Source organism: Megascapheus bottae, chromosome 24 (assembly GCF_031878675.1).
Source record: "Megascapheus bottae isolate mThoBot1 chromosome 24, mThoBot2.hap1, whole genome shotgun sequence".
Classification (NCBI taxonomy): domain Eukaryota; kingdom Metazoa; phylum Chordata; class Mammalia; order Rodentia; family Geomyidae; genus Megascapheus; species Megascapheus bottae.
The window spans coordinates 2,310,216-2,333,182 of NC_143532.1; the positions used below are offsets into that span (position 1 = coordinate 2,310,216).

The 22,967-nt window shown below is 53.1% G+C and overlaps 1 protein-coding gene across 5 annotated transcripts; it reads left to right on the forward strand.

Moving 5' to 3' along the window:
- The first annotated feature begins 8,003 nt into the window (after nucleotides 1-8,003).
- Zdhhc7 (zDHHC palmitoyltransferase 7) lies at nucleotides 8,004-21,202 on the forward strand. Of its 5 annotated transcripts, none has more exons than XM_090357191.1 (9): nucleotides 8,004-8,223; nucleotides 10,182-10,358; nucleotides 14,427-14,512; nucleotides 15,993-16,325; nucleotides 17,090-17,214; nucleotides 18,491-18,587; nucleotides 18,775-18,856; nucleotides 19,324-19,454; nucleotides 19,772-21,202. In XM_090357191.1, exons 4-9 carry the CDS (start codon nucleotides 16,011-16,013, stop codon nucleotides 19,946-19,948), a joined length of 927 nt encoding a protein of 308 aa, XP_090213317.1. In that variant the 5' UTR covers nucleotides 8,004-8,223; nucleotides 10,182-10,358; nucleotides 14,427-14,512; nucleotides 15,993-16,010; the 3' UTR covers nucleotides 19,949-21,202. The 5 variants fall into 5 exon arrangements, with proteins under 5 accessions (XP_090213317.1, XP_090213320.1, XP_090213319.1 ...); XM_090357190.1 differs by lacking the exon at nucleotides 8,004-8,223 and adding an exon at nucleotides 8,266-8,349; XM_090357192.1 differs by lacking the exon at nucleotides 8,004-8,223 and adding an exon at nucleotides 8,266-8,349 and having other exon boundaries at nucleotides 10,208-10,358.
- The last annotated feature ends 1,765 nt before the right edge of the window (nucleotides 21,203-22,967 follow it).

A 22,967-nucleotide genomic window follows, 5' to 3' on the forward strand; every position in this document is an offset into this window, starting at 1 on the left:
TGTATGTCATAGATACATATTAATCTATGTAATAAAACATTATGTCTATGGAGTCATACATTTTTATGTCTATGTAGTTGTGTTTATATTTCCTGTACCATGTCCATAGCATTGGGTATGCAAATATTGAGTCCTCTCTCTTGTACTGTTTGGACCTAAGCACATGTTAAGGATACCATGCACCTTTTGTTCTTTTGGTCTTGGCTTGTCTCACTCAACATGATTCGCTCTAGATTCATCCACTTCCCTGCAAATGCCATTATTTGATCTTGTCTGTTGGCTATGTAGAATTCCATTGTATATACATACATATATAGATAGACAGACAGATACCACATTTTCTGTATCCATTCATCTGCAGTAGGCATCTGGATTGTTTCCATCCCCTGGCTATTGTGAATAGTGCAGAGATGAACATAGCTGAGCAGGTGTCCTTATCATATCTTGTGTTATGGAGTTCAGGATAGATGCTCAGGAGTGGTATGACGGGATCGTAGGGAAGGTCATTCAAATTTTTTTTAATAGAGTTAAAAAATGGACATGCCCTCTCTGGGAGCTTCTTAAAAGAGACCAAAGAAACATCTCCCGATAATGTGGGGCTTTGCCAAAAGGGGTTCCAGCATCTAGCAAATTGCAGACTGACTCGTGACTCTGAAGTGTTGCATAACCTTCAATCTCCTAAAGATATGTTCACATGATAACTGCCTTTTTAGGCTTTCCTCCCAAATGGAATCTCAGAACCTTCTTTGATGGCTTTCCTTTCACTTTCAAATACATTTACTGATTATCTTTAAATAAAAATGTCATTTCCATAACAGTGCTCCCACAAAATGCTCCTGCGTCAGCCCCCTGTAAAGAGAGTTGAGGGTATCCCTTCTGGACTAGGGCTACTGAATGCTATTGCAGTGATAACATTGTGGCAGGGCTGGGGTTTAGCTGCTCAGAGAAAAGATGTCCTTCAGCTGGGCACCGTGGCTCACACCTGTATTCATAGCTACTCAAGAAGCTGAGATCTGAGGATTGCAGTTCAAAGCCAGCCCAGGCACTAAAGAACCTGAGACTCTTATCTTCAATTAACCACTAGAAAATGGGAAGTGGGGCTGTGGCTCCAGGACTAGGGCTGTAGCCTTGAGCTGAAGAGCTCGGGGACAACGCCCAGGCCCAGAGTTCAAGCTCCATGACTGAGAAAAAAAGAAAGGAAGAAAGAAAGAAAAGATATCCTTCAAAGTAGGAGTGAGTGTCTACCCTGGGTGGTGAGCAGAACTGATAGATCCCCTCGACTGATAGATCCTGAATGACGACTTGAACTATGTGGACTTGCTTGGACAAGTTCATGAGAACGCTGCACAGATGAAGTTGGGAGTTCAGCAAAGGATTTGGAATCTCCAGCTTCACAGCCGTTTCTTAGTTCCTTCCAGGTTTGCTTGGCCAAGTGTGTGTGGCCATCCCAGGAGAGGCTGGGTCTCAGGGTGCCACTGAGTGTGGACTGGGGAAGGGAAGGGTATAAGGCAGTCTTCATTTCCTTATGTGGAAGCTAAGACAAAGTGGCCTCTGCGGGGTTCTGCCTTGAGTCAGGCTGAATGCAGTGCCATCACACAGAGCTCAGAGGACAGAGGACGGTCCTGTTGCAGGGATTGAATTGGGTGTAGTTCAGGCTCCTGAAGCCCAGACTCTGAGAAAAACAACTGCTCAAGAATTGGGGGATAAAAGTGTGCACACATTTTGCCTCTGTGCCCTGAGGGTCAGCTTCGGGTTGTTTGGGGGACACATTCTTCCTCGAGGGACTCATGCAGCAGACCCCTTCGCCCCTCATAAAAGGGTTCCTGCCCCCACCAGAGGATACACAGAGGCAGATGTTATGGTCATTTCTAAGAAGGAAGAAGAGTTCTGCGAACCACAGGCCACTGAACTTGATATTGGGCAGGGGAAATATTCAGGGCGAATGACTCATGAGAAATATTTGTGACCCCTCCAAAGAGGAAGCATCAGTGACAAAAACAATGTTGACCTTCTCTGCTACTGAGAGAACTTATAGACAGGCAAGGATGGGGGAAGAATACTGTCTCCTGATCCCAAAGGGAATTTACTTAGAACTCAGTTGTAAATGATGAGCTAAACTAAGTTGGTCCACGTAACTAACAAATTTGGGGCTGGCCCAGCAGATTCAGAAGCATACAGAATGCACTAGAACTTGTCTCTGTCTTCATTGCCTTTCTGTATTGGCTTTGTATTCAGATTAAGCCTGTTTGTGTGTTGGTGTGTGTGTTGGTGTGTACTGTCCCTTGGCTTTTTCTGCTCAAAGCTGCTCTCTTCCACTTGAGCCACAGCTCTACTCCTAGCCTTTTGGTAGTTAACTGGACAAGAATCTCACAGATTTTCCTGCCCAGGCTAGCTCTGAACCATGAGCCTCAGATCTCAGCCTCCTGAGTACTTAGGACTCCAGGTATACGCCACTGGGGCCAGGCTAAAACCTGACTCTACAGTTGCATGGCATCAGTTTCTGTGTGTGAGTCCAATATTTTATTGACCGTGCTCCTGCTGGTGGCATGGGGTGAGTCTGACCTGCAGCCTTCCGAAGTGGCACTATCTGCACACCCAGATGGGGCTAGCTGCACATAAATGCTGTGGCGACATTACAGACCAAATGCATGTGCACTTAGGATGTGGTCTGCAAAGAGCTGAAGAATGCACCATTGTTCCAAGTTGGTCTGCCTTACCAATGGTGAGCAGGCAAGAAACGGCAGGGCCCTGTGCCTTGCCTTCGTCTGAAGGTAGTCTTTGCACTGTTTGCATGGAGCGTCAGTGGCAGTGGGCTGGTTCCTGGGCACTGCTGCAGGGGTAGAAACAGTCCTCCCCACCAGAAGGAAGGTCTTCTGCCCGGGCCCCCAGTGAAATCACGGAAGGACAAAACATTGTTGGATCAGTCTTCAAACAGGAAGAAACCAGACAAATCAAGTCTAATCTCCTATTTCAGAGGCTTTTTTTTTTTTTTTGGTGGTGGTGGTGGTTGTTTTCTTCTTTTTTGAATGCTGAGGCTTAGAAAGAAGGAAATGACTAGCTGAGATCGTGAGAAACAGAATGTCTTGATAAGAGCCAAACTGATAACATCCCTATTACACACACACACACACACACACACACACGCGTGTGGGCGCGCGTATACACATTCTCTTTCTAAGACACAATCTCACTACAAGGACCTGGCTTACAAGGCGCTGGCTGGCCTTGAATTTGAAATTCTCCAGCCTCAGTCTCTGAGACCTGGGATTCCAGCATGTACCAACAAACCCAGTGGCTTTGGTTCAGTTTTTTTTTTGACAATGATGGAATCTGAACTCAAACTTCAAGCCTACTAGCCAAGTGCCCTGCCATTTGAGCTATCCTCTAGTTCTTTGGCTTACTGGGTTTTTTTCGATAGACATGTTAGCTTTCACTCAATGGGCCTCACATCCCCATTCTCCTACTTCTGCCTCCAAATTACATTCCATTGTAGGGATTACAATTGGGTGCCACCCCGCCCAGCCCCCAACATCTTAGTGAGGGATTTTATTGTGCTATTTTCTTCAGTGAGGGCAAAATTTTAAAGTCACAAGATCTACATTAGTAACTAAGAACAGAGGCAACTTAAACAGGTGTGGGGACTGATAAGACAATTCCTACATTTAATTACAGGAGCAGAGGGAGATGCAGAAGAAGAGAGATATGGAAGAAGGTTAATCAGTTAACAGCTTCAGGTGGAAAGCAAACAAAGCTGGGTGTGGTGGCACACCTCTGTAATCCCAGCACTCAAGGTTAAGGCAGGTGGATGTCAAGTTAGAGGCTAGTTTAAGGTATAGAACAAGACTGTTTCAAATTGCCTGTGCTCCCTAGGAGACAAACAAGAGACCTTTCCTCAATTCTGAGTGTATGTTAAAATATTAAGTCAGCCAGGAATGGTGGTGTACCTGTAACTCCAGCTACTGCGGAGGTGGAGGTGGGGGGAATCTCTGGCTGAAGATTAGGATGGGCACACAGTGAGACCCTGTTATAAAAACAAAACATAGGGCCAGGAGCATGGCCTTGTGATAGGGTGCTCGCCCAGCAGGCACAAAACCCTGGGATCTATTCCCTTGAACCACATACTTGAAAAAGCCAGAAGTGGGGCTGTGGCTGAAGTGGCAGAGTGCTGGCCTTGAGCAAAAAGTGTCCAAAGACAGTGCCCAGGCCCTAAGCTCAAGCCCCTAGACTGGAGAAGAAAACAAAAAACAGGGGCCGGGAGTTTGGCCTAGTGGTAGAGTGCCTGTCTAGCATGCACGAAGACCCCAGGTTCAATTCCTTGGTATCACATACATAGAAAAAAAAAGCCAGAAGTGGTGCTGAGGCTCAAGTGGTAGAGCTCTATCCTTGAGAAGGTCCAAGGACAGTGCTCAGGCCCTGAGCTCAAGCCCAGGACTGGCAAAAAAAATAAAACAACAAAAAAAACAAAGCCAGGCACCAGTCGATGATGCCTAACTACTCAGGCTAAAATCTAGACGACCTCAGTTCAAAGTCCCCTCATTGGGCAAAGACCTCAAGACTCCATCTTCGAAAATAACCTACCAGGCTGGAGGAGTGGCTTCAAGTGGCAGAACATCCACAAAGCAAACATGTCTATAGCTTGCTTGAGGCTCTAGGCTCCATTTGCAGTACTTCATCTCCCTGCATAGTCATCCTGCTCCTAAGGTGACAGTCACTTGTCCCGTGGACCACCCTCCATCCTGAGGGCTCCGAGCACTTCCTGTCCCTCTTCACTAAGGCAGGGTGGACAGTGATTGCCTCCCAAGCCCCCGCCCGCTTTTGGTGGTACTGGGGTTTAAACTTAAGAGCTTCTTCACACTTGCTAGGCTTTTGGCTCTTGTTATTTTTCAAATAGAATCTCTTAAGACTACCTTGGCCCAGAGTGATCTCTTCCGATGGATGCTTCTCTGCATGGCTGGCGTGACAGCTGTGGATCACCATACCCATCCCTTTCCAAGATTAGGTCTTCTGAAGTTTTTTCCTAGCCTCAGTTTATCTCCTAGGTAGCCAGGATTACACGTAAGCTGCCAGTACCCAGCTTGCTCTACACATTTTATTATACCTTTGGCTGTGTGTGGTTTGTTTATTCTGCCAGTCTTGGGGCTTAACCTCAGGGCCTGGGCACTGTCCTTTGGCTTTCTCAAGGCTAACACTCTGCCGCTTGAGCAGCTTTTTTTGTGTGTATTTGGTACGGAGGAATCGAACCCAGGGCTTCATGTATGCTAGGCATGTACTCTACCACTAGCCACACACCTGGCCCTAGAGATGAGTTTTCTTTAGGAGACTGGAGAATAACAGGTTGAGGATTCTTCCACTCTTCACTGTTGGTTAGAGACTTGGAATGGGTCATAAGATTACTTTGGAGGAGAGGGGGAAAAAAATCCTTTTCCTCTTGCTTTCTCAATTTTGGACCAGAGTCCCTGTCATAAACAGTAACAGACAGGTATTCACCTGTTACACCCTTCTTGCAAGCATGAGAGAAACACAGAGGAAACTGAATTGGTTCTGAATTGGTTTATTTGGCAAATCTGCAGGGGACCAGAGAGGGAATACAGGACAAAGGGATGTGGTTTTAGGCTCCCAAGAGCACTGCACATGGGGTTTATATAAGAGAAGTCATTGAAGGGGTAGCAGACTCCCTCCTATGTCCTTTCTGGGCTACAATTGGGAGTCTCAATAAAGGGAATCTAGCCTGCCTTCAGACAGGAAAGGAGAAAGCAAAAGTGTCTTTCTGGGTTTTGCTTTGTTTTAATATATTTTCTGTCACCTAATTAATTGCCTCCAGCTCAAAAGTCAGGCTATTTGTGGGGGATGGGGGTGGCACTTTCTGGTTTCCTTGAGGTGCATGGGAGGGACAAGTAAACATGGCATGACACTCCATCCCTTGGGTATGGGGGGAAGGGGTATCTTTCTGTCTTCAGGCTGTCTATAATGAGATGTTAAGAACGGATGGCAATGCAAATAGTTCTTGCCCATAGATATTAGCTGTACAAATGAATCTTGTCTGGTGGAAGTTCACTTAACCTCCCCCACAAGCCCCCAGGGAAGGAACCAATGTAGCATTCATTAAGCAATCTTTCACCATTTCTTTTTTTTTTTTGCCAGTCCTGGGCTTGAGCTCAGGGCCTGAGCACTGTCCTTGGACTTTCTCAAGGCTAGAGCTCTACCACGTGAGCCTCAGCACCACTTCCGGCTTTTTCTATATATGTGGTACCAAGGAATCGAACCCAGGTCTTTGTGCATGCTAGGCAATCACTTTAACCACTAGGCCAAATTCCCGGCCTCTTTCACCATTTCTGACTGCCTCCATGTATCTGCCTTCCTAGACTCATCCCTGAACCAACTGCAATGTCTTCCATCCTCCCTAAGAAGCTGAGTTAAATTAAACCTTTGACATGTTCATCTTCGTACAGGACACGAGTTTTCTATTTTAGAAAGAGATGATTTTAGCATCTCCTTTTACAAACATGACCCAAATAGAATAGCTACTTGTAGTCGTGTGGTTAGTTATCCAAAGACCACCAACCTTTCCTTTACCAAACTTAAAGAGAACTGAGCAAGGCCTGGAAGTCCACCTCTTTACGGAGTCAACACCAGGTACCACCTGGATAGACTGTGCCACAGCACTGAGACAGATCAGAAGCACATGCACTGGGACAAGACAAAGCAGTGTTGAGAGAGCACCACTGATGTTAATGATAGGCCTTTATTGTAAGCATCACTCTTAATGTTCATGTTCCCTTAAAATAAACAAAGATGTTGAGGATCTGACATCCTGACTCTTAATTGAAAAGCCGTTATGCCTTTCCTGGTACACTAGTTGCCTTATGTGAAGGACTATCAGCCAAGTAGCCCCTTTGTTGGTAGAGCTGACTGTCCTTACGGCGGTCCACTTGCTTTGGACCCTCCAGACGGCCTGCACTGATGGGCCTTGGAGAGCAGCTTTAAGGAAGACAGGCCCGGGTGAACACTAGATAATGCTGCCGCCACTTTCACCCGGGTGGGAGGTGGAGCCCTTCCCCTAATGGTGATTGGCACAAACCCAGCATGATGGACTGTGCTTGGATTAGAACAGTCCTTGGTGTGCATGAAGGTCTGCTATGACTGGAGCACACCCTCCAGCTCTCTTCCTTTCTGGCTAGAAAGTGGGCTTGTCCAGCTCCCTTTTGGAGACAACCAGTGGTGAATAAGGGGCTTCCCGTTACGCTTTTCCTCCCCCTCTCTCTGCGTCATGGGACTTGAACCCTGGGCCTGTCCACTGTCCCCGAGCTCGAGGCTACGGCCCTGTTGAGCCAGGGCACCATGGCTTTCTAGTGGTCTCATGGGCCTTTCAGCGCCCGGGCTGGCTCTGAACCGAGGTCCTCGGAGCGCAGCCTAGGTGGCGGGGATTTGCGGGCGTGAGCCACCGTGGCGGGCTCGAGCCCCGGGGCAGCTGGGTGGGAGTGGCAGTGAAGTGGCAGGCCGGAGGGGCCGGGCTGCAGTCACCCACACCTGGGCCAGCGCAGGGGAGCGCGGGGAGCCCCGCCTCGGCCAGCCGCGGAACCGGAGCGCCGCCGTGCCGTCCCGCTGCGCGTCCCGGCCGCGGAGGCCGCCCGTCCCCGGCCGCCGGGGTCAACCCTCGGGGCTCGGTGACCCGAGCTTCCGCCTCTGCCGCATCTCAGGGTCGGGAGCTGCGAGCCACCCCCGGGCTTCGGGCCCTGGACAGCGCAGGGTCGTCCGCTTCTCACCTGCTCTCAGCTCCCCTCCAGGCACAGGGAAAGCACCCAGCCGGCTACTTCGCCACGGCAGCGGGCGTCCCGGCGGCGGACAGCGGCTCCTCGTCCCGCGGCGGCCGGGCCGCGCGCTCCGGACCCGCCCGAGCCGCCTCGAGCGGCCTGGCGCGGCGCGGCCGGAAGTGTGCGTGCGCAGGCCCCTGACCCCGCCCCCCCGCCGCGGGATCCGCTTCCGGGTCACGCCGCCCCGCTCTCCAGTGCCGTCTCCGGTAGGGCTCCGGCGGCGAAGGAGCGGCGCAGCCACCGCCTCCCCGCGAGCCGCCCGCCCGGCCGGACCGCGCCCGGCCGAGCCGGGGGACTCCTGTGAGGCCGGGCCATGAGCGCGGCCGCATGATGCGTTCCTGCCTCGGCCGCTGCAGCCGCCGCCGCTGGCCGGGAGGAGCCGCCGCGCCCGGCGACCCCGCCCGGGCCTCGGGTGAGTGCGGCCGCCTCCGCCCCGCGCCCCTCCGACGGCGCCCGGCAGCTCCGAGCCGCAGCCCCGCCCGTCGCCCGACCTTCCCCCGCCGGCCCGGGTCCCCGCGCGTCCTCCCCGCCCCGGACGGTGAGCTGGGAATAAATGGTCCTGGGCGGGAGTGATCGCCTGGAGCGGCCCGAGCCGGGCCCCTCCCAAGAGCCGCTGAACCGACAGCGGTGAATTAGCTCGTGAACAGTTGGTTTACGGTGGCGGTGAGTTCCGGCTGACCGGCAGCGTGGGTGCCGGTGCTGGCCTCGTGGCTGCCGGTCATTGCAGGGGCCGCCAGACCCAGGCCGGCACCGGTCCCCGAGTCACAGGTGGGTTGCGTGTGCTCAGGGATTTTTTTGTTGTTTATTTTCGCCATCCCTGGGCTTGGATTCAGGGCTGAGCACCGTCCTTGGACACTCCTCCAGGCTACAGGCTCTACCACAGCACCACGCCTGCCTTTTTCTGTGAATCAGATCCAGGGCTTCATGCATGCTAGGCAAGCACTCTACTACCAGGCCACGTTCCAGGCCCAAGCCCAAGGAATTTAAGGCCAGCCTAGACAACATAGGGAGACCCGGCTCTTGAAAAAAAAAAAGTTAACATGCTTGTGACTATTCATCATTCTCTTTCTTCTGAGGCAGAGATGTTCCCTCCTTTTCCACATTGATGCTCTTGTCTGTGCTGGGGCTGCCCCGCACAGGGAACTGAGACTCACCGAGGACCACCACCACTTACTTCTTGTTTTCTGCTCTGGCTTCTGTGCTTCTCTCTACAAACATGCTCTTGTCCTGCTGATTTCAGCTCCGCTTGCTCCTAAATTCCAATCCTGAAACACATTGTCTATCATCTTTGAGTCCTAAAATGAAATCCAGACACCTGTGGGGCCAAGATGGTGTCTTACATTGATCTGCCTCTTGATGGCTTCGAAACATCTTTATTGTCCTTCAATGCCTTGTAGGTGGCAGATAATATGGCTGGGCAGAAAGAACATGAATATGAACCTTGAATTGGGTGAAATGGCAAGAGCACAGAGGTGTGAAGTTTTGGTAAAAGAAACCAAAATGGACACATGCAAAGAGAAGGCTAAGGGTCGAGCCTGGACGGGTGCCCCCAAATCTAGTGACCTGAGGTTAGCATTCTGCAGAGTGTAAATTAGGGATGAGGGCTGCCTGAAATGGGGTGACAAGGAAAGGACAGAATCTTGAGCAGGAAGTGTGCTTAGACATCCAGGAGTGTGTCGGGGAGGGGCTGGTGGGGGGAGGAGTTTGGCAAGCTAGTTGTAGGTACAAGGTGCACAGGCAACCTCAGGAATTCTGAAAGAGGCAGCTCGCTGCCAGCCTGTGGAGCAGTGGAAAAAGGCCTCTGCTAGAGAAGTGCCAGCCTCTGTGGAGTCAAGCTCTTGCAGTGTCAGTGAGATGTTTTGAATTCTCAGCGTTCTCTCGCTCCACTCATTTGGTGCAGCATTCTCAATGCCAGAGTATGTTTTAGGCTTTAGCGGAACAACACCATTTTGGAGCAATTCCAGCTTCACCTTGGCTGGAATTTAAGCAGACTACAAGCCTGGCTTCAAGACTTGGTGTCCTCATCCTGAAAGTGAGCTTGTACCTGGTGAGCTGCTACGGCTCTTGTGAGGAGCAGGGTCAAACAGTCCTTGGATAAAGTTCCCCGCACACAGTAGGTTTGCAGTTAGCAGCCTTTCCTATCACCTGCTGTGTCTTACATTGCATTTGACTAGTTAGGTTTTCAGAGTGGTTTGCATCTCATGGCTCTGAAGCTAGGTCACATGTACAGGAAATCCCATTTCAGATGCAGAGTGAGGCTGGGAGCTAAGAGTCTCCAATGGGAGTTTAGTCTGTTAGCTAAGACATCGGAGCTAAGAGTCTCTGATGTCTATAGAGTTGTTTTTATTTCTGGATTTGCTTTCTTGACAGTTTATTGGCGTGTTGGTTGTCTTTAGAAAAAGCAACCGCTTCATTTGGCCCTCCATGGTGGTTGTGGTCTACAGTGGATGAAGAGAAGTGCTGGTTCCTGTGTTGTCCTTGGGGACTGCATCATTTAGGCTGTGTGTTCAGGGAGACACCACAAGCATTTCTGGCCTTGAGCATCCAGTGAGTTTCTCTCTGCACCCCTGTCTTGCTTATTCTGAATCTCCTTATCCCTGTTTCCCAAACTCCCAGCCCCTCAGTCCCACTCATGCCAGGGCCCATTTCCATATTGTCAGGCCCGCCTCCCTGCTCCTCTGTGTTGAAGTGCTGGGAAGATGCCTCAGAACACCTGCCAGCAGCGAGAGGCTGGTGGGAGGTGAGGTCTGAGAACATGAAGGCTTTGGGCAGGGGGGCAGTTCAGGCATGGGAGCAGCAGCAGAATCGGGGCTGCAAATGTGAAGGATTCCACTGGTGCGGGGCGGGGGGTGTGAATGTTGGGCAAGCAGAGGTGTTTGAGGAGATGTGAGTTTGCTCAGGTAAGTGCTCACAGTCCAGGGTCTGGAGGTGGTGGGAGGGATTTGGGGTGGTTTGGAGGTACTGTCCACTGTGCCTGCTGATGGGGTATGTATGCAGGTGGAAGAAGTCAGAGACTCTGGCACTTGGCTTTTGATCTCAGCAGCTATGTGGTTTATTGCGATTGGAGTAGGGGCATCATGATTTGGGGTTCTGCTTTGATTCCCACCTCTGGGGTGGCGCTGCTGAGGGACTCTTGGCTAGACCCACTAATAGGCTGTGAGGTTGGTAGTTTTCTGGTTTTAGTTTCCTTTTTGTGATGTGAGGTCATTTCTGGAGAGGATGAGTATGAAGGAGAAGGCAGGACCCCCAGGCCTCCCACGTTCAGAGCTCCTCACCACATGGCCTCCTTGCCCTGTCCTTTCTCTTTACTGCCTTGTGTCTGCACTGTCTTAGTGCTGCTTCACAGTGACCACAAACTTTGGTGTGAAAGCTGTTTCCCTTTCTAGAAAGGGACAACAAGGTGCTGTTGGCAGTACTGGTCATGTGCCTGCTGCTGTTGACACTTGGCTTAGTGTCCTAGTGTGTTTCTTAAACCTTTAAGAAATAGAAATCGTTTGTTCTTGGAGTCATTTAAGAAGAAAACAGTGGTTTCATGTGGCATACATTATTGGTAGAGTTTGGAAGGGCAAGATAAATATTTCATGATTGTGAGTTGATGGAGAGAACATTGAAGAACACATTAGATGATCTGAATTCTGCCAGAAGAATTCAGAAAGAGAGTGTTGGCTTGCTATAACTCTGGTCCTCTTCGTAGCAGTGGTGTCCAGGCACTGACTTGAATCAAAGGTGCTTGACTTTGACCACTCTATGACCACTTGAGTGTGAACAGTAAAGCAGTGAGAAGCTCAGCACGCACAGGAATGCCAGGCTCTGGGTCTTTTGTACTTGTGTCACGGTTTATGTGAAGTATTCTTTCTCTGTGGCCAGGGGGACTGAAGTTACTGATCAGCATAGTCTAACACAGGCCTTGATTGGATTGCAGCCAGGCTGCAGCTTCTGCAGTAACCACAGCTAGCAACTGCCTGCACTCAGCCTTTCATGGCTTGAGAAACAGTGAAATTTTATCTACACACACACACCCTCCTGTGTCTGCATCCGTACTCGTTTTTCTGGAGTAACTGTCTAGCAAGCGCTGTCTCTTGGCTTTCGTGCTCAGGGATAATGCTCTACCACTTGAGCCACAGCTCCACTCCAGGCTTTTTTAGTACTTACTTGGAGATAAGAGTCTTTCGGGCTTTCCTGCCCAGGCTGGCTTTCCACTGTGATCTTAGGAGCTCAGCCTCCTGAGTTGCTAGGATTATAGTCTTGAGACTCTGGCACACGGTTTAGTCTTACTAAGCATCTGTTTGAATCTGGCTACTGTATCTATGGCATGGAGGCCCACACTTGTCAACTCCAGCAGAGGCAGAAGGATTGAGTTTGAGATCAGCCTGGGAGACCTTGGCTTTGGGTTGTGGCGTTAGGTAGCCCTTGGTGCAAGGTGCTTGTTGAATGTCTGTGATCAGAATACCTGAGAACCGAGGAGGCAAGGTCTGAGGACATCACAGTGCATAGGGTGTGTGTGGGGGGAGGAGGTCTGCTGGACTTGGCACCTAAGGCAGGAGACTCGGCAGAATGTGTGGGATGGGAGCCACCATCAAATGTTTCATGTTGGAGGCTAGAGAGCTAGCCCCCCCCCCCCAGCCCCTCCGTGTCCCACTGCAGTCCTGTGTGTATGTGTGTGCATGCACATGTGTGTGTGTGTGTGTGTGTGTGTGTGTGTGTGTGTGTGTGTGTGTGTGTGTGTGTGTGTGTCGGGGCTCCTCGTTTTAGACACAGGCAACAAGAGGGCCTGTGAAATCAGGAAACGACTGGACTGCTGTGTGACTTCACTGCAGGTATCTTGACTTCTGGGTCAGCATCTAATGTTCTGGGTTTTGTTTTTGCTTTTGCTTTTGTTTTTTGGTTTTTTTTGCCGGTCCTGGGCTTGAGCTCAGGGCCTGAGCACTGTCCTTGGACTTTCTCAAGGCTAGAGCTCTACCACTTGAGCCTCAGCACCACTTCTGGCTTTTTTCTATGTATGTGGTACTGAGGAATCGAACCTGGGTCTTCATGCATGCTAGGCAAGCACTTTAACCACTAGGCCAAACTCCTGGCCCCTAATGTTCTGTTTTTATAACTGAACCTTGGATGATATTCACTGTGTGTTTTCTCCCAACCTGCCCTGGTCCTTTACTTCTCTTTCCTGGGATGATTCTCACTCGTGTCCAATTCTACTTCAGAATCTTACATCTACCAGTATTTTTTGGTTTTCAGTAGCTGGGAAGTGCTCATACCTCTTCTTGTCTGCTCCTGTGTCTGAGGATATTTTAGTTTTGCTGTGTTGAAGTGTTCTGCTCCATGCATTGTTCCTTCTCTGAATTCCTCGCCCCTGTCTCTGGGAGTTACTTGGTTTTATGCTCACTAGAAGGTAATCACAAAGCCATGCCTCTTAAGAGGTTGGCAGCTAGCTTCCTGTGAGTACATTAAACATGCATGTTAGGGAACGTCTATCCTGCTCCTAGTCCTGCTATCCCAACTCACAGTAGCTTGGAACAGAGCATTTAGACACTTAAGCCTCTAAAAAGGCGGGCTGGAACGACCATGCCAGCCCAGAGCTAGGAATTTACAGTTTTCTTACTGTGCTGCTAGAGTCAGAGATCTGCTCACTGCACCATTGCTCAGGATTTAGACGAATCGTTTCACTTTCTGCACCCCGCAGTGTGGTCTTACAGCAGTTAGGCTCTGCGGGAAGTCCAGATCTCCGGTGCTCCTGTCTCTGTTGCTGCTGGTCTGTGAAGGAGGAGCAGAGCTCTCAGGTTTCACTGAGCTGTGCTTTGTGAGTTTTTCTGGAACTGCTTGCTTTTTCCTCTTTAACACTGCACCCCCATGGTGCCAGTTGGGAAGCAAGCCCCCGTGGTACTGATGCAGCTTGGCTTCTGCCGTCCAATGGCCTCCGGCTCTTACTTTCCTCCCTAGGCTTTCCTACCAGTATTTGGAAGCTGGTCCTATGGGTAGTGTGGCCTCTGGTGGCCCTGCCTTAGGGAAGGAAACCTGGCTGCCACTGTCATGCTTGTTGGGGACCCCTCATGTCTCAAGGTCTTTGCCACCTCTGCTCTAGTGCTTCTAGAAGATTCCTGTATTGTCCATCTACAAGGGTTGTGTGAACCCCAGGGAGACGGGCTCTGGTGTCCTTGGTCCAGGTAGCCTCACTGGGTTCCAGTTGTTCCTTTTGCTGCCTCGCTCCCTCCTAGCAGCGCTGGCACTTCCAGTTCAGCTGGATTTGACCTGGGTCTTTCTTCAGGGATTGTGGCTTATAGGTTTGTATTGAATGTAGGGCTAAAAGAGTAGAAGGGTACAACAGACATGGCAGGGCTTGCCTGTGACTCAGCTCCAGGGGAGGCTGAAGCAGGAGGGTCGTCAAGTGCAGGAGTCTTAGGCCAGTCTGGGCAACGCAGCAAGAGCCTGTCCCAAATAAAAGCAGAACACCAGAACAAATAAGTGAATTTGTGGGGTTGTCACCCATTTGCGGATGATCAGAACATAGAAGGCAGTGGTGACACCGTGACCTTAGGGTGAGTGCCAGGTTGGCTGCATGCTTCCAGTGTCAAATAACAAAGCACGTCACGTCTCCAGTCAGCTCCTGATGCCTTTCAGGTCCTGTCTCGAAGGCCGGCATGCACCTTAAGATCCTCAAGAAAAGGCACAAAATGTTCAAGTGATGCTCAGTGCTGAACTGTGAGGTAAGAGCGTTGGTTTGTTTGCTGAGATGTGGTGGCCCAGGCGGATCTTGAACTCACGATTCCATGCTGGCATCACAACCCAGTGTATCACCATTCCTGGCCCAAGTGTGACTCCTGATGGATGAGTTTGATCCGTTTCCTTTCCCAGACAGACTAACTAGCAGGGCCCAGGGTAACAGCAGTGAGCGAGCGAGTGAGTGAGCCAGACTTGGCTCCATCTGCTCTGTCTGCCCACATCCACGCCTTGGCGGGCCTCCCTTCCTATTACAGCACTTTTTAAACCCACACCCTGTGCACCAGTGCCCATCTTGGGTCCCGGAGGAGCCCAGACCCCCTCTAGGGGTTTATTGCAGGCAGGGTGGAGCTGTGAAGAGGTAGCTGTCCCGGGGTCTCAGGAGGCGTCTCGGGGGCTGTTGAGCACTGGCTCCAGGAGCCCTGCAGGCTGTCATTTGGAGGCTGCTCCTGAGGAAGGAGGTCTCTGCAGGATGCTCGCTTACAGAGAGAAGATGACTAGAGGACACCTAGAGGTATCCTTCTAGCTGCCAGCTGCACACATGACTGGTGGAGGTCTGCCTGAATGCTCTCCATCCTTGCGGCTTCTCTTATGTTACTTAGAAGTTTGGAGCTATTTCTGCCTGGCCAGGGAGTGAGGCTGTTGCGGCTGTGCTAGTCAGTGCTTCTGTGTTGAGAAGGGGTCTGGAGAAGCACTCAGTGGGCTGCCTCCTCTCCACATCCTCCCTGTGTTGTGATTGCCAGATTTGAGAAACTGCCGCTGGCCATTTGAAGTGCAGGCCTCCATCATCCCTTCACGTGTCTCACGCCCTGCCTGCATCGTCAGGCTCAGCTCCTGGTCTGAAAGTCAGCTTTGTCCGCAACACACCCCTTGGTATTTGCTCTTGTCTTGAGACGCCAAGTCAGAGAGGACTCTGACTCCCCTGGCTTTATTTGCCATCAGTGTTCCCGCCCTGGGTAAACATGATAAGAGAAAGTCACGCCTTTCCACACAGGCAGTCCACACAGTCTGTGGGGGTGGGGGGTGTCCTCTACTGCCTCTGGCAGTCTGATGCCAGCCACGTTAAAGACATGAAGGGCATGTCCAGACACGGGTGTACCTGCGGCTGGAGAGGTGCGGGCAGTGGCAGGCAGCACCCATCACACGCATAGTAAAAGCAGCTCCAGGTGAGACAGGGCTCCCTGCCCCTTCCTGTGTCCAGCCTGCATGAGGTACACCAGCCAGAGCAGAGCGGGTGGGTGGGGGGCTGTGGATGTGCGTGCAGTATCTCTGTAACCGTCTTTGTGTGTGGCAGGATGACCAGATGGCCAGTAAGACAGAGATGGGACCATTTGGCTGTGAGCTAGTTCAGTGTTCTTGTTCTAAAGCCTTCTGCTGACTTTATAAAGTGACCAGCAGTGCTGTGACCGCTGTGGGAGGCGGCTGTGTTCCCGTGTGCCTGAACCCACGCCGCCCTTCCTTCCACAGGGGTTTGCATCCGGCATCATGCAGCCACCGGGACGCCGGCTGCGGGACGTGGAGCACCACCCTCTGCTGACCGATGACAATTATGACTCGGCGTCCTCCTCCTCCTCCTCCGAGGCTGATGTGGTGGACAGGGTGTGGTTTATCCGTGACGGCTGTGGCATGGTCTGTGCCGTCATGACGTGGCTTTTGGTCGTCTATGCAGACTTTGTGGTGACATTTGTCATGCTGCTGCCCTCCAAAGACTTCTGGTACTCGGTGGTGAACGGGGTGGTTTTTAACTGCTTGGCAGTCCTCGCGCTGTCGTCACACCTGAGGACCATGCTCACTGACCCCGTGAGTATTCGAGCCCCCTGTGCCTGCGTCTGTCTGCCGTCCAGCTGTCCAGGCCGGGCTCATAGCTTCTCCATGTCCACTGCAGGAAGACATGGCTTACACAGAGCGGCTCTGTGGCACAGAGCTGCTGTGGTACAGAGGGCAGCCTCGTGCCATGTGGAGACATCCCCACTCAAGAGGCAGGCAGAGACCTCACTCAAGGTCTGGCTTGCTCTCGCCCTCACTCATGCCACTTGGGAGGATGCCTTGGGGCGCTTGAGGTCATTTTTTGGGGCATCTCTGTCCCCTCCTTCCAAAACCTTCCCCCAGGTCCTGCCCCTGCTTCTCCCCTGGCCGCACCCCCAGGTCTTCTTCATTGACCTGCTCTGTCCCCAGCCTCTGCTCCCCCAGTGCTCACGGCAGCCCAGCCCCTCCAGCACGTGGGCCCCTCTGTCAGGCTGGGGTCTGAACCCTGTTGCTGGGCTTGCGAGCACACTGGGTAAGGCTGGCAGAGCCCTGTGTGACATGGCCCTGACATCACGAGATAAAGTGCCTTTAGGTCATGGGGTTTGCTGCTTTCCACCACTGCGACAGGACGTGCCTAGGGTGCCCTTTCCACGGCGGGGAGGGTGGCTGGGGAAGGCCGGCCAAGGGTGTTGAGTGCATGTGGACGTCATTTACTCTGACGCTTCCGGCCCGAGCCTGTCGTGGCTGGCTTTCCATACTGTGCAGTAAGAGATGGCCATGTCACTAGCTGTATTAACCTTCCTTTCTCCCCTGCGCAGGGGGCCGTCCCCAAGGGCAACGCTACCAAGGAGCACATGGAGAGCCTGCGGCTGAAGCCCGGCGAGGTCATCTACAAGTGCCCCAAGTGCTGCTGCATCAAGCCTGAGCGTGCCCACCACTGCAGGTGAGCCCTGCCGCGCGCCCTCCACCACCCACGCGAGGGAAGGGGCGTGGCGCCAGCCCGTGTGTGGCCGACACTGGCTGTTTCAAGGAGAAGCCACGTCCAGTTCAAGTAGATGCTGGCACTCAGAAGACCTCCCTGTGCCCTCCCATGGTTTTTGTGTAGTGTGTCCACTCCCCTACTCTGCTGCCCCTTGCAGGACACTGACCAGCTGACAACCTGTGTGCTCGTTGTGCAGTTAGCTGGCATAAGCCCGTGTCCACCCTCAGTGGGGCTGCCCCAGCAGGGGTGTCCAGCTGAGCCTAGTTAGCTGAGAGCCTATTTGAATCCCGTGTGAGGAGTTTGTGGAACACAGGATCCAGTATAAGAAGGGGCCATTCTTGGCCTGAGCTGCGCGGTACAGAATCTCAGAATCAGGATGAGCTGGGTGGTTGGATTATTTAAAGGTGCCAAACATTTCTTTCCATGAATTCATTTCTTTTTTTTTTTTTTTTTTGGTTGGTTGTGGGACTTGAACTGTGGGCCTGGGCGCTGTCCCTGAGCTCTTCAGCTCAAGGCTACCTCCTTGAGCCACTGCACCACTTTTGGTTTTCTAGTGGTTCATTGGAGAGAAGAGTCTCATGGACTTAGTGCCTGCACTGGCTTTGAACCACGGTCCTCAAATCCCAGTCGTGTGAGTAGCTAGGATGGCAGGCGTGGGCCACTGCTCCTGAATTCATTTCTTACATTTGCAGGCAGGGGCTCCCTGTGGCCAGGCTGGCCTCAGGCTAGAGGTCTTCCTTTTTCTGCCTTCCAAGTGATTACGCCACATGCCACCAGAAGTAGCTCTTTCTGTGCATTTAAAACCTCAGGTTTTGTGTTCCTCAAATGGCAGACGTACTGCGTATCAATGGGTGTGCCCACCCAGTTTGCTGCAAGAGTCTGAAACTTGGGCCCGGAGTTTGGCCTAGTGGTTAAAGTGCTTGCCTAGCATGCACGAAGACCTGGGTTCGATTCCTTGGTACCACATACATACAAAAAAGCCGGAAGTGGTGCTGAGGCTCAAGTGGTAGAGCTCTAGCCTTGAGAAAGTCCAAGGACAGTGCTCAGGCCCTGAGCTCAAGCCCAGGACTGGCAAAAAAAAAAAAAAAAAAAAAAAGAGTCTGAAACTTGTGCCTTGTTAGTCTATGGACTTCCTTGGGGAGGAAGGACGTTTGTCATTGGTGTATGTGTGTGTGTACAAGATGTGTCCTGGCCTTGCCCCAGAGCATCCATGCCCACTGCAGACTCTCCCTTTCAGTATTTGTAAGAGATGTATCCGGAAAATGGACCATCACTGCCCCTGGGTGAACAACTGCGTGGGAGAGAAGAACCAGAGGTTTTTCGTGCTCTTCACTGTGAGTAGAGCGCGTCTGCAGGATTAGAGTGGAGCATCCACTAGAGCCTGGCTGGAGTGGCGCCCTGGGTCCTGAGGCCAAGGCTGCGGCCCATTTGCCCACAGCGCATTGTCCAGCAGCCTCCACTGTGGAGCAGAGGGCGGGGCAGCGGGAAGGGGGGCATGTGCTGACCCCCTCTGCCCCGCAGATGTACATCGCCCTGTCCTCAGTCCACGCGCTCATCCTCTGTGGGCTCCAGTTCATCTCCTGCGTCCGTGGGCAGTGGACTGGTAAGTGCGTGCTGCACGGGTGGGGGCTTCAGGGAGAGTTGGGGGTCTCGTCTTTTAAAGAAACATGTGTGGTTCAGCGGCACCCCGCCATTGTGCTTCTGCACAGAAGCTGTACAGTTGCTCTTCACACAGTGTGACGAAGCGTAGTGTACAGGCTTCGGAAACTAGAGGGAAATTACTGTCGCCCCTGCCAGCCATGTCTGTCTCCTGCCTCGCTGACCTGACCTGACCCTGGGCTGCTGAAATTCAGTGACCCGGGCGGGGCTGGGGGCTGCCATGTAGGGCCCTGACTCTGGGGTGGGTGTGGCGAGTGTGGCAGTGTCAGACTGTGGGGAAGAGGGAGCGGCGGCCTCGCCACCCGTCACTCACTGAGAGCGAGGAGCCCACCTACCAGGAGCGTCTTCTGTGACGCTGCCTGTGGGCTCTCAGGGCTGACCCACAGTCACCCCAACCTGCTCTGTCCACAGAGTGCAGTGACTTCTCACCTCCCATCACGGTGGTCCTGTTGGTCTTCCTGTGCCTCGAGGGTCTCCTGTTCTTCACGTTCACGGCAGTCATGCTCGGCACCCAGATCCACTCCATATGCAACGACGAGACGGTAGGGCTGGCTTGCGCCGTCGGGGGTCCAGGGGAGGGCCCCGGGCCCACAACCCCCACCTGCCGCTCCCTCCCTCCCTCAGCGCCTGTTCCGGGTCTTGCTGGACTGAGGGTCGGCCTGCCCACCCCCAGGCAGCTCGGTGAGCTGGGGGCCAGCCCTTCCCCAGGCTGCAGCTGGAGCAGGCATTCGCCTATGAAATGCCGGGGTCCTGGCAGTCCCACCAGGCCCACCCACCAGGCCAGCTCTGACGCTGGGGGCCTGAGCCGCAGCCAGGGCCTCCTGGAACTGCTGCCCACTCGGTCCTTTCTTGTGTCCAGGAGATCGAGAGGCTGAAGAGTGAGAAGCCCACGTGGGAGCGGAGGCTGCGATGGGAGGGGATGAAGTCCGTTTTTGGGGGTCCTCCCTCTCTCCTCTGGATGAATCCCTTCGTCGGCTTCCGCTTCAGGCGACTGCACCTCAGGCCCAGGAGAGGAGGCCCTGAGTTCTCAGTGTGAATCTCTGGCTGTCAGGACTCAATCGCGGACATTTGTGGTCACTAGTCTGCAGCAGTGGTGGTGGCCTTGCCCATGTCGGGACCCGCACCAGGTAGAGCTGCCCAGCTGCTGTGGGCTGCAGACGGTTCCACGGACCAGGACCTGTCCCTAGGGCAGGCTGTCCCCTTCCTGCACAGCTGGGTTGTCAGGGGGCTGTAGGGAGCTGCACGGGCCAGGAAACCCCTGTACCATGCTGCTCTTCTCGATCCAAGACGGCAGGCGGTGTGGCGGATCTGACCCTGTCACCAGCACGCCCTGACCGGAGGGGGCATTTCCACAGAGACCTGGCGGGCTCTGGCTCTGCACTGAACAGCAAGTTTGTGTGTGCGCCCATCTGTGTGTGTCTGTGTGTGTATGCATGTGTGTCAAAATCGGCAGTGTTGACGCGATGTGACACTTACTGGCTGTGTACAGCAAACAAGCTATTTTTCAGACACCGCCGTTTCAGGGAAGAGGGGCGGGCTGGTGGCCCCGGGGGCTTCTGTGAATGTATTGCGTATGGAGAGCCGGATCCAAAGAGCAGTCATTCCCGCGAGGCCTCTGCAGCCTCGTGTTTTCGTTTTACTTTCAGATCCAGAGCACGCAAGGGCCTGAGCTTGTGCTTGCTCCGCCCACATTAGCAGCGTAAGCAGTGTGTAAGCTGCAGCCCCTCTAGGCACATGCACTGCACTGGTGGCTTTGGTTTTTGTGTTTGTTTTTCTACTCACAGCACAGGCGATACAACTGGACCCTTGGTGCGAGCTTGACATCATGCCAGGAAGCGAACAGCTCCCTCTGTGGGGCTTGCCTTAATGTGCCACTGTCCCTTTGCTGCTGACCGCGGGGAGGCGCTGTACCGCCCCCGAGTGCAGCTGCGTTCCCGCCTGGGGACCAGCTGCCTTTCTGTCCACTGTGTGTCAGCCTTGGTCATGCTGAGCTGACCACCTGCGTGGCAAGCCTGCGGGAAGGGAGTCCCTGCAGAGGGGACAGCCACAGGTCAGCGCAGGCTCACCAGGCCTGCGGGCTGCCGAGATTGGGTCCAGTAGTCGCTGCTCACCGTGTCTGGCTCGGACACTCGTGGGAGGCTTTTCGTATGTACAACATGTTCAATCAAAGTCACTATCAAAGCGGTTGACACCGCGAGACTTGGCGAATCAAGTATACTTGACTTTCAACCTCTCCTTTCAATGTAACTTTTATATGAAATAAAATAACCAATGGACAGTTCTCAAACCATTTCTCACTGTGGAGTTCAGTGTGGGGTCTTCCTGGATGGCCTTGGGGTTCAGTGTAGGGTCTCCAGGTGTCCCAGCCCCTCTGGTCAGATCTCCAGGACCACTTCTGCCCTGACAAGTAACGTCAGCGTTCAAGTGCCATTTGTGATTTCCCCACAGTCTGTCTTGGCTTTCCCCTAAGTGGCTCAGACTTTTTTTGGGGGTGGGGGTGTCTTGGGGCTTGAACTCAGCCTGGGCGCTGTCCCTGAGCTCCTCAGCTCAAGGCTACTGCCCTACTCTTGAGCAAGCCCCACTTCCTGTTTTCTAGAGGTTAATTGGAGGTAAGATTCTCAGGTCCTTTCTACCCAGGCTGGCTTTGAACCTCGATCCTTAGATCTCAGCCTCCTGAGTAGCTAGGAGTACAGGCGTGAGCCACTGCGCCTGCCCAGACTCATTTTTAAGTAGATATGAATCATTTAGACCTCTCCCTCAATGGCTTGAGGTGAGGTTCCAGTAGCGGACAAATGTCTAGCAAGTGCAGGTCCTCAGCTGTCACTGGGCCCATCCCCATTCTGGCACAGCATCCTTCACTCCCAGAAAGGTATGCAGCTCCACCGGTGGAGGCAGCAAGAGCCACTGGCTCAGAGCTGGACTTGGGGCCCCTGAGCTGTGAGGGGCAGGGCGCTGAGCTGTGAGGGGCGGGGCTCCTGTGGAGCCTGTGTGCACCAGTGCCCTCCTCCTGCAGTGGCCGTTGTTCAGGTAGCACCCTGAAGCATTGGTAGCATCCATCCTCATGTTTCCTCAGCTGGCTCACTCCTGGGCACTGCCAGCTGTCCCCAGATGCTTGGTTCAACTCCTGGTTCCTGAGTCCTCTGGCCCCGGGTGGTGTGGAGAAGAGCATGTCACCTGACTTGACATGGCTGTCTGCAAGGCTACCCAAGGACACTTCCTCCGATTGGCTGTGTGAACCGGATTCCAGGTGGGGTGTAGCTGTGGAGAATGTTCTGGACCACACCTGTGGTCTCAGCCTCCCCACTTCCTTCCTCACTGATTGTACCCAGGGAGTGGCAGGCAAGCCAGGCCAGGCCTCGCTTCATCTCCTTGTTGGACCTGCCTTTCTCACGGCAGACCCCTGGGCCCCGACCCCCAGAAGCTGCTCTGGGCCAGATTTTGTCCCTGGTTTTCCTTTGACCCCTGGGCTTTCTGCTCCCCACTCCCCCAGTTGAGTGTTCTCGGGCTGTCTTGTTAGTGTCCTGGAGTGTGACACTGGCAGAACCATGGGAGGGAGGGACACCCTGAAGATTCCAGAACCTTCCAGAGTAAACTGCTCTCATTTGTGGCCTTGCCTCCTCATCCAGGAACCTTGTCAAGGTGTAGTGGATATGGGGATGCAGCCACAAACATTTCCCATTATGCCCTGCAGTTTGGTAACAGAAGTGTGCCTCCCCCCGCCCCCCCCCCCCACTATAACCTGTCCTCAGGTGAGAACTTCACACACCACAGCTGCTGCACATTGAAAACCTCCATCCTGGTCTACTATGGAACACAAAAAGGGTTCTGCTACGTCGTAGATGGGGAAACTGAGGCTCGGTGCCACTCAGGGCCCATGGGGAGCTAACCACAATCGTGTGCAGCATGATCAGCCATGCAGGCAGCTGGCGGTGTGATGCCCCTGCCCACCATCTTACCTGATTCTGTGCAGGTAGCGCGGTGAGGACTGGGAGCTGATGGGCTCACACACCTTGATGGCCACCTTCCTGGGCAGGCTGGGTTCAGGGCCCAGGAAC